The sequence below is a fragment of the Solanum stenotomum genome, chromosome 5, assembly GCF_019186545.1.
Source record: "Solanum stenotomum isolate F172 chromosome 5, ASM1918654v1, whole genome shotgun sequence".
NCBI lineage: Eukaryota > Viridiplantae > Streptophyta > Magnoliopsida > Solanales > Solanaceae > Solanum > Solanum stenotomum.
The window spans coordinates 50,649,568-50,660,426 of record NC_064286.1 but is presented as its reverse complement, the minus strand read 5'-3'; the positions used below and the strand labels follow the sequence as shown (position 1 = coordinate 50,660,426).

Genomic DNA, 10,859 nt, shown 5'->3' with positions numbered 1-10,859 from the left:
AACGTTCCAGTGAACGTTGTGAATTATGGTGGTTGTGCAGCTCTTCATTTTTGCACGTTAGTGGCATTGGATGCCTTCACATTATTTCACTCATTAATTTTTGTAACATATGTAACCTCTAGGTTATTTATTTTCACTATTTACTACCCCATTATCTTCCTATTCATTGCTAGGAAGACTTCTTCTAGTATAAATAGTGGTGGTCTTCATTTGGTTTGATACACACAACATATAAAAAAAATATAGAGTGCATAAAGTTTGTCAAAAAGAGAGCTCTTATTAGTTGAAGGGAGGTGTTCTTTTTTGTGGAGCTTTGGACTCAACTCTTGTCTAGAGTTGTTGAGTTATTATACTTTGTGAAGGCTGTTGTATCCTGTAGTGGACAAGTCAAGAGGACTACTGCTGGACCGGTGAAAACATTTGCTGTAGTAGGCTTGAATCTCCTTAAAGAGAGCGAGATATCCACGCCTCAGCTTGAAGAAATTTATTTTCTTCATTTTATTTTCAATTGTAATCTTGTAATTCTGTTTTTTTGTAATTTTCACTAACTCCCTATGACCCTAAGCTAAAGGAGCAGGTTAAGTTCGTTCAACTGGAGGATAAGTTACGTGGCTGGCCTGTCAGCACATCAAATAGCGCTATTTTCTTAGTACTTGCAAATATTTGTCGGTCCTTATAGTTTATCAGTTATTATTGACAATCAACTAATCCAAACAAAGTTTGAAAGACTTCTATAAAAGTTAGAGATCATTTAGTAGAGTGTATAAAAATAATTTAAATAAAGTGTATTAATAATACTTGTATAGTTGTACTTGATTAACTAAATATGTATTATTTTTTAAGTATTGTTTAGTTTGGTATATTAAAAGTAACATGCATTGCATAAAATATTTATTTATAAAAATATCATCCATAATTATGATGGACAAATTGTAAAAGAGGTTTTGAATGGTAATTGTGTCTTTAATCATGCTAATACTTGTATTAAATCCCTTTTTCCAGGATTAATACTTAGAAATTTATGATATTAGTAGTATTGCACCAATATACAATAGTAACTAAGTAAGCATTATATATTTATGAGGAAGCAATAGTAAGCATTATTCCTAGCATGAAAAAATTTTCAAATATGGTAATTAATACACAACTGATGCAGATATTATAAACTTTTACCAAAACCCTGACAGTATTTATTGCTTATAGTGATATTTGTCTTAGGAGTCATGACAACCATTCATTTTTTTTTCTACTGTTTGAATTATTGTACTTTATGAATTAGTATTGTCTTTCCTTTAGTACCACCATAAACAACTAGCAAAAGAAAGACTTATACAAAACTTTGAGAAGACTTGGGTGAAGGAACAAACGCAACAATGGCCGAAATTGTAATTGGTGCTGCTGTTCAAGCTGTGATTGAGAAGCTGCTTTCTCTCGCTATTGAGAAGGGCAAAAGTGTAAGGAACTTGAACGAAAATCTGGAAATGCTGATGGAAAATGTATCCACGATCCAAGCTTTCATTCATGATGCTGAAACACCACAAGTTGAGGCTGTTAAAGTATGGTTCAAGAGGCTTGAGAAAGCTGCTGAAAATGCTGAATATGTGTTTGACGAATTCAGGTATGAATCTATCAAACGACATGTGAAGATCAGAAACAGTCCAATGAGAAAGGTCAGTTGTTTCTTTCCTCATACTGCTTTTAAGAGCAAAATGTCTCGAAAAATAAAAAAGATCACTGAAGAGTTGAGGGCTATCAATCAGTCAGCCAACAATCTCGGTCTCCAATCACTGATGGTTCCTTCTCGGAGAATACCACTAATCCGAGAAACGGATTCCACAGTAGTTGCTTCGGATGTTGTTGGTAGAGACAATGATGTTGCTGAAATAAAGGAGAAGATTTTGAACATGAGAAAGGATGCTGTTCTGTGCACCATTCCCATAGTGGGTATGGGGGGTTTAGGGAAAACTACTCTGGCTAAGAGAATTTTCAATGACCAACACATCAAGCAGCAGTTCGAAAAGAGAGTTTGGTTGTGCCTACCTGAAATGGTAGAAACTAAAAGCTTTCTTGAACTGATCCTCGAATCATTGACAAAGAGGAAAGTTGAGGTCCAAAGCAGAGATATAATAGTCAAGACGCTACAAGATGCATTGGGAGAAAAAAAGTATTTGCTTGTCCTGGATGATTTGTGGCGTGTTGACTCTACATCGTGGCATGAGTTCATGGACACCTTGAGAGGAATCAATACATCCAGAGGAAACTGCATTCTCGTGACTACTCGTATGAAGCAGGTGGCATCCATAGTTGCCGCAGATCTTCATATGTTGGGAAATCTAACAGATGATCATTGTTTGTCCATTTTCAAACAAAGAGCATTTGTTGATGGGGAAGTTCCGCAGGAAATACTGAGCATGGAGAAAAAGATAGTTGAACTGTGTCAAGGTCTACCGTTGGCTGCAAGTGTTTTGGGATGCCTCTTCTGCAGAAAGGAAAAACATGAATGGCAGGCAATTCTTGTTGCAGGTGAAGATGATAATGGGGAAAATAGCTTAAAGAAAATCCTAAAACTCAGCTATGATTATCTACCATCTCCACATCTGAAAAAGTGTTTTGCTTACTTTGCCATGTTTCCAAAAGATTATAAGTTTGAAAAGGACCAACTAATCCAACTCTGGATGGCAGAAGAGTTTCTTCGTCCAAGTCAAGAGATCCCTGTGATGGAAGACGTAGGGAACAAGTTTTTTCAACTCTTGTTGCAATATTCCTTGCTGCAAGATGTTGAGCTAGATGAGCACAACAATATTACACACTGTAAGATGCATGATCTTGTGCATGATTTGGCTGGAGATACATTACAAACTAAACTACTTGATACGAAAAGTGTTGGAGGTGAAATTTTTTCTCAAGTTCGATACTTTGGATGGGACTCACAAAGTGATCAAATGGATGCGATAAATGAGGCAGGACGTTTGTGCACATTGTTCTGGAAAAGCAATATATCTGATGATATGCTATTGAGCTTTCAGTTCTTGAGAGTTTTAAATTTGTCCGGATCAGGCATTGAGGAGTTGTCAGCCAAAATCAGCAAGCTAATATACTTGAGATATCTTGATCTCTCCAACACTGAGATCGAAGACCTTCCCAACTCCATTTGCAAGCTCTACAATTTGCAAACATTTAGAGTCAGTGGCTGTTCTTCACTCAGGAAGCTTCCAGAAGAAATGGCAAATATGATAAGTTTGAGACACATATATTTCGAATCAGCAATTCATGGTCAGTTTCAGATGCCACTTAATATGGGGCAATTGACCAGTCTTCAGACGCTACAGTTTTTTTACATAGGTTTAGAGAAAGGTCGTCGAATTGAAGAATTAGGTCGTTTGGAAAACCTTAGAGGTACATTGACGATCGACAGTCTCCAATTAGTCAGAAATAAAGAAGAGGCTCGAACAGCATGTTTACAGGAGAAACCCAATATCTACAAGCTGGCATATTTATGGTCCCATGATGAATCAGAAGGCCATGAGATCAATGATGAGCATGTGTTGGATGGTCTTCAACCGCATTCTAACTTGAAAGCCTTATCAGTAGCAGACTATTTAGGGACTAAATTTCCTTCATGGTTCAGTGAAGAGTTGCTACCAAATTTGGTCAAGTTGAACCTAAGTGGTTGCACAAGGTGCAAGGAAATTCCATCCCTTGGCCAACTGAAATTCCTTCGGCATCTTGAGCTGGTAGGATTCGATGAGTTGGAATGCATTGGACCTGCTTTATATGGTGTTGAGATTAGCAATATTGGATCAAGCAACATTATCCAAGTGTTCCCGTCATTGAAAGAACTAGTATTGAAGGCTATGCGTAGTCTTATTGAGTGGAAGGGAGATGAAGTTGGAGTTAGAATGTTTCCTAGGCTTGAGAAGTTGACGATTTCAAGGTGTCGGCTGTTAAAAAGTACTCCAAGTCAATTTGAAATCCTGCGTGAATTATCAATTGATAGTGTTAACAGTGAAAAGCCATTGTTGAACTTGTGCAGCAACTTGACATCTCTCGTAGAGCTTAGTGTCTATTTTGTGGAGGAGCTCACTTGTCTTCCCGATGAGATGCTCCACAACAACGTTTCTCTTCAATACTTATTGGTCTCAGGCTGCAGAGAGTTTCGTGAATTGCCACAAAGCTTGTACAATCTCCATTCTTTAAAGAGCTTAAGGATTGACAACTGCCCCAATTTCAGTTCTTTTCCTGTTCCCAGTGGAGAGAATTATTTGACTTCCCTCCAAAGTCTTCAGTTATGGAATTGTGATGAATTGACCAGTTTACCAAGTGGAATGCTAGAGCATTGTCTGTCTCTAGAATCTTTGATGGTCAAGCACTGTAACAACTTAGTTTCCTTGCCTTTACATGTGTGGGAAATGCCTTCACTTTCATATTTGGGTTTATTAGAATGTACCAAATTGATTAGTGTAGCCGCAGGAGGACTTCACCGTCTCACCGGGTTACGGAAATTGCATATTGGTCCTTTCTCAGAGATGGTGGATTTTGAGGCATTCCAATTGATTTTTAATGGCATTCGGCAGCTGTTGTCCCTTCGTACATTGGGGGTGTCGGGACACTTGCACTGGGATTCTCTGCCCTATCAGCTGATGCAACTCTTTGCCCTAATAGAGATCCATATATCTGATTTCGGAATCGAGGCTCTTCCTCATAGATTTGACAACCTTACTTCTCTTGAAACATTAACGCTAAAGAGGTGCAAACGGCTGCGATATGTGGACTTCTCAGATGCCATGCCCAAATTACAATATATGAGGATACAAGATTGTCCATTGTTAGAAGCTTTGTCGGATGGGCTCGACAACCTTGTTTCTTTGGAAACGTTAAGTTTATCTAACTGCAAAAAACTAGAGCATCTTCCATCCAGAGATGTCATGCGACGCCTCACCAAATTATTGAACCTGCAAATTTATGCCTGCCCAAAGTTAGAAGAAAGTTGTAGCAATCTGAGTGGCCCAAACTCCCAGTGGTCCAACATTTCCCATATTCCAAATATTGAATTAGGCAGGAGGATAATTCAGGATAGACGTAAGTGTCTGTTTCTCTTTCACTTTCTGAGTAGATTTTTTAAATGTTGTTTTCCGCGAGTTCCAGAAAAAAAGCTTTGTATGTAATTTAATATTTTTTCCTGCAATTATTTTGACATTAAAAAATGCAAAAATTATCAATCAATTGCATCTGTGCCTATGCTTTCTGCATTCTGCTTGTCCACTTTAATGGAACTGTTCTTCTTCTAATTCTTCAAGTATGGTATATCGTGATATGATTTAATCATGAAACTTATGTTTTATTTTCCCTCTAGGTTTCTAGTTCCAAGGTCATACTAGAACGTCAATGTGGTAAATCAAGCCAAATCCCATGAGCGGCAGGCAACTACGTTAGGTAAATTTTCATTAGAATTTATAGGCACTTTGTAATCTACCTGTTTTTATCTTTGTTTTTGTTGGGAACCAATTTTCGGAGGTTTATGCTGATGAATACAACATTACCTTCCTTAAAAGAAAGTTTAATCATGAAAATTTATGATTCTTCTCATAGGTTACTAGGTACAAGGTCATGGTAAATCATCTTTGTGGTATATCAAGACAAAATCCATGGGCAGAATCATGTAAAGTATTTTGGAACCACCACTTTTATTTTGTATATATGAAGAACAAAATCTTCAGCTCTAGACTCATTATGGAACACTTTTATGAGTATTTGGATACTGAACAACCTTTTCGGGCAACTGAAGTCTACATATGAAGCATAAAAAAATTCAAAGTGTATAGAGTGCTCAATGAGAAGCTACACAGGTCTATCCTCTGTCTTTGCATGGCCGTGTGTGCATCCTAATTGCATCAATCAACTATCCATGAAATCGTGTACCTGTTTGAATGTAAGCTGTTTGGAAGAGACTACATTAGTTTCAGTTAATTTGGTGTTTCTTTCCATATAATTCTTCTTTCCTTTTTCCTTTTGCCACAACTTCAGTCCATATAATCCAGTGTTTTGCATTGATGATAGGGGTGACAAATTTAATCCTTGAGAAGGACACAAATGATTTGACCAGTTTGAGGCGTATCCATCCATTAGGCTGAAGGTTTCTCTACTTTGCTTATTGAACCAAGATTTCCATGTAAGGTATGCCTATGACACCGAAATAACAACTTTTCCACAGCATAAGTTTCTTTGTTTGTATCATAATATCCCGTAAGTTATGAAGTAAATGTAACACCTCGGATTTCATGCCCATGAATATTCAGTATGTAGCATAGAAAACCAGATTGAAATTTAAGTTCCAGGTTCCCACGGAATGGTTCACGAGTTGTGAACCATGCTTGTGGAACCACTAGCTCGTGGAATCCATCCTAGTCCTCTAGGTTTGTCACACCTCGAGCTTAGACCTTGGGCGGAACTGGCACTCGGTATCATTATAGGCCCGAGGGCGTACCCATAACATGACATTAGATATGAGCATACATCTAGACATGAGCGGAAACATTAGTATAAACACATTTGAAAAGACAAGTCTTGTAAAAGAAACACTTGGCATAAATGTAAGTCATAGTACTAAAATCACTGACAAAGGACACACAGGTCCAAAATGAAGCATAACTAACTGTCTATATATCTATGACCTCTAGATATAACTGAGTAATGTCAAATGGGAGGTGCCCATTGAATTCTGTTCATGAGTTTCAGCTCAAATAAATTCTCACTGATTGTTTTTATGGATTTAGATAGGAGGTTGCTGTTGTACAAAGACAAATTGCATGAGCCACCTCACTCTTGTACTAGCCAAGTTTTAAACTTGGGTTGAAGTATGCTCAAGAACTATTGTAGCAGTATCCGCTGCGAAGGACCTAGGACTTGAATGGATTGACCAGTTGGAGGGACATCTGTCCATTAGGTTGAAGGATTCTCTATTCTGCNTAGGCATCATAGGCCGACTGAGCAAAAAAGGTAAAAACAATAAGAAAGAATAGAATCTAGACACAAAGAGGTCAAACGGATATGAAAAGAAAGCACACGCTCAAATAAAACCTGAACGAACCCCCATAAGCCCGACAGGTACACAGAAAAGCTAAGTCGAATGAGAAAGAAGAAAATCAGGCTCCTAGCCCAAAGTAACTAAGATAATCCATCAGACTCCACCCAGCCAGCAGCGCACTCCCAGCCCAGCTAGAAAGAGTGACCCTAGGGGGCACCCAACCAAACAGTCCACTCCCAGCCCAGTTAGAAAGAGGGACCCGTGAGTGAGGTAGATATCGCGAGTCATTTTACCATGCAGTCAGCTCCCAACCCAGCTAGAAAGAGCGACCCGGGGACACCCAGCCAGCAGCACACTCCCAGCCCAGCTAGAAAGAGAGGCCCGGGGGCGATCGCCGATATCACCGAGTCTACCCAGCCAGCGATACGTTCCCAGCCCAGCTAGAAAGAACAACCCCGGGGGTGATGGTATCTCCAATAGGATTCAATCCAACAACAACCACCGTGGAACGCCGTCCACTCTAAGACATCACAGAAAAGGCTCCAAGCCTATACTATCTCATCTCACTTATCTAAAATCTCGTTTACTTTTCTTAGTATATTGAAAACTCTCAAGGAACTATTTCCATGTCCACATATGGTAGAAATCTATATAAGTTTGTTAATAGGCTCATAAAAGAATAATCTTTTCTGCAACGCTGGTTTTATTTTCATGCTTTAGACAGTAGAACTTTTATGAATATATGACACACTTCTCATTACTTTCACTTCACAGGACAATTTCTCCGTTCATTAAAGCTTCTGTGAATGAAGGACTTCAACAAAGATAGTTGTCATGAATCTTATAGCAAAGAGTGTCCCATTAGCAGTATCTGTTTATCTTAAACAGGTTTTGCTTTCTCTTTTTTTTTAGTGGTTACTTGTAATGATCGATCTGCTTCTCTATTCTTCCAAGGAAGAAACGTGTGCCAAAACTGACTTTTTACCATTTCCTGTGTTTCAGATTCATGTTTGAAATACCAGCATGGACCTCGTCGAAATGCTACTTGTGTTAGATGTGTTTCAATGTCATAATTGGCAAGGGAAATTGCATTCCGTAAACTCGTTTGCATTTGGCTGAATTGGATTGGAGATGTCATTTCCTTGAATGTGCGAAATCCCAGAAAAGTGAAATTAGTTGAGCTTTGATGTTAGTCCAATTCTAAACTAAACTAACTGGCACTGTCGAAAGAGCAACTTATGTCTTGTGATTTTTATTTTACTGGTATGTGAGACGTGCATTACACGTTTATCCCAAAATACTTTATACAAATTTTGTATTGTAAATAATAAATTTAAATGACACATATATTATTGAATTTTCTATGTGTCATAAAATAAAAATCAAAACATACAAAATAAAAGTAACTACTCATAAATTGAGGTTAGAAAATCTTGCAAATTTGATGCTACATAGCACACAAGTGACATATATAGTATTTTAATTTAAAGATAAATACATATTATAATAGTAAAAGTATTTAAATCGTGAAATTAACTATTATGCATGAAAAATAAAAACTAAATCGATACATATATATTGAATTGCATCTTCTTCTTTTTTTACCATAATTTCAATATTAACGTTTTCCTTCTTTCTTTTTTTTTCTTTTGAAATGATTTTTTTAGGAAGCCTAGGATCATCCATTAACTGTTGTCTCCGATGATGACAGAAGTCTTCTAAACAAAAAATTGTTGAGTTCAATTTGATTAGTTTAATTTCCGTGTTTAATTAGTTGGATCATAACAAACCATCAGTTGATGGTCGAGCGGTGGACACCCAGAGAAGTCCAATTTTGATTGGCACTGGGTTTGTATGCTAAGGCTTCCCCTCCAGCCCTAAAATAATGAAACCACTAAGATTTCCATGTAAGGTATGCCTCTTACACCAAAATCACAACTTTTTGGCAGTTATGACATATGCCCCTGATATTGAAATAATAAATACCTTTCCCATGATATAAGTTTACTCCACAAGTTATGTCGTATGCCGGGAGCCGGGAGGGCATAATGCAAGAAATAAAATAAAAGTTATGTAAACTTATGTTGAGCGAATTAGGTCTGGACAGATATATTTTGATCCTCCAAATTGTCATAAAATGAGAAGTAGGAGCAATAATTAAACACCAGTCTGTTTGAAGGGCAATACGATGCAAAAACTTGATTTGAATGTGACTTCCTTTTTGGTATCCTTATTTTCTTGTGGCAGAATGTCATTCATTAGAAATAAAAACAACACACAAATTATTTATTTAAAGGATGATTAGCTTTTAATCCAAAAAAAAAAAATACATTCTTTATTCAAATTATTGTCTATGAATTATTCTCTTTCTTGTAGAGGCCGGCAAACAACAAGCAAAATAATACTTCTGCAAGAAATTTGAGAAGATTTTGGTGTATAGAGAAAGAAAACAACTTTGTAAAGAGCATTGCAACGATGGCCGATCTTGTAATTGGTGCTACTGTTAAAGTTGTGCTTGATAAGCTGCTTTCTCTCACAATTGAGGAGGCCAAAACTTTAAGGAACTGCAAGAAAAATCTAAGAACTCTGACAAAATATGTATCCATGATCCAAGCTCTCATTCATGATGCTGAAAGACGACAAGTTGATGATCAGGCTGTTGAACAATGGCTCAAGATGCTTGAGAGAGTTGCTGAAGATGCTGAAAACGTGTTTGACGAATTTAGATATGAATATCTCAAAGCACAAGTGATGAACAACCGAACCAAACTAATGGAAAAGGTCAGCAACTTCTTTTCTCATACTGTTTTTAAGTACAAAATGTCTGAAAAAATCAACAACATCAATGAAGAGTTGAGGGCTATCAATCAGTTAGCCAAAGACCTTGGTCTCCAATCACTGATGGTTCCTTCTCGGAACATACTACCAATTCGAGAAACAGATTCCGTAGTTGTTGCTTCGGATGCTGTTGGTAGAGACAAAGATATTGCTGAAATAAAGGAGAAGATTTTGAACACGAGAAAGGAAGCTGTTCTTTGCACCATTCCCATAGTGGGTATGGGTGGTTTAGGGAAAACAACTATGGCTAAGAGAATTTTCAATGACGAACACATCAAGCAGCAGTTCGAAAAGAGAGTTTGGTTGTGCCTACCTGAAATGTCACAAACGAAGAGCTTTCTTGAACAAATCCTTGAATCATTGACAGAGAGGAAAGTTGAGGTTCAAAGGAGAGATTTAATAGTTAAGAAGCTACAAGATGAATTGGAAGGAAAAAAGTATTTGCTTGTCTTAGATGATATGTGGCGTGTTGACTCTACATCGTGGCATGAGTTCATGGACACCTTGAGAGGAATAAATACATCCAGAGGAACCTGCATTCTTTTGACTACTCATTGTTTTATTTGAAAAATATATTTTAGACTGGTTTAGAGTCGCCACTTAATTTTTATGAAAAATCAAGAAAACTGATTTATTTTTCAATAGATTAAAACAAGAATCTAGTGAAAATCTTAAAAGGGGTTCGGGGGTTCCTATTAATGTTCTAAGAAGGATTTTAAAGCATTTAGAACATCCGCTAATGCGGTTATCCGACAATTAATTATTTGGCTAAAGTAATTTGATTTGATTTAAATTGAGAAATTTTATAATTAGAGCTATTCTAAAGGGGAAAACGAAAAAATGGAAATACTAATTAAGTGACCTATTTTTTGCAAAATTATTCTTTAAATCTAATTAAGGATGATCAATTTTAGTTAAATTAACAAAACACAACGGGGGTCTTACGGGGGTTTGAATTGTTCAACCTTATGATTAGCAACAAATATTAATAAGTAAA

General features: G+C 37.1%; 2 protein-coding genes across 4 annotated transcripts; both read left to right on the top strand.

Annotated features, from left to right (window-relative positions):
• Positions 1-1,694: 1,694 nt before the first annotated feature.
• On the top strand, positions 1,695-6,962 carry LOC125865935 (putative disease resistance protein RGA3). Of its 3 annotated transcripts, XM_049546198.1 has the most exons (5): positions 1,695-5,079; positions 5,354-5,433; positions 5,590-5,929; positions 6,025-6,174; positions 6,778-6,962. In XM_049546198.1, exons 1-2 carry the CDS (start codon positions 1,710-1,712, stop codon positions 5,359-5,361), a joined length of 3,378 nt encoding a protein of 1,125 aa, XP_049402155.1. In that variant the 5' UTR covers positions 1,695-1,709; the 3' UTR covers positions 5,362-5,433; positions 5,590-5,929; positions 6,025-6,174; positions 6,778-6,962. The 3 variants fall into 3 exon arrangements, with proteins under 3 accessions (XP_049402155.1, XP_049402157.1, XP_049402158.1); XM_049546200.1 differs by lacking the exon at positions 5,590-5,929; XM_049546201.1 differs by lacking the exons at positions 5,590-5,929; positions 6,025-6,174.
• Positions 6,963-9,499: 2,537 nt separating this feature from the next.
• On the top strand, positions 9,500-10,429 carry LOC125864124 (putative disease resistance protein RGA1). Its single transcript, XM_049544055.1, has one exon. It carries the CDS (start codon positions 9,500-9,502, stop codon positions 10,427-10,429), a length of 930 nt encoding a protein of 309 aa, XP_049400012.1.
• Positions 10,430-10,859: the final 430 nt, after the last annotated feature.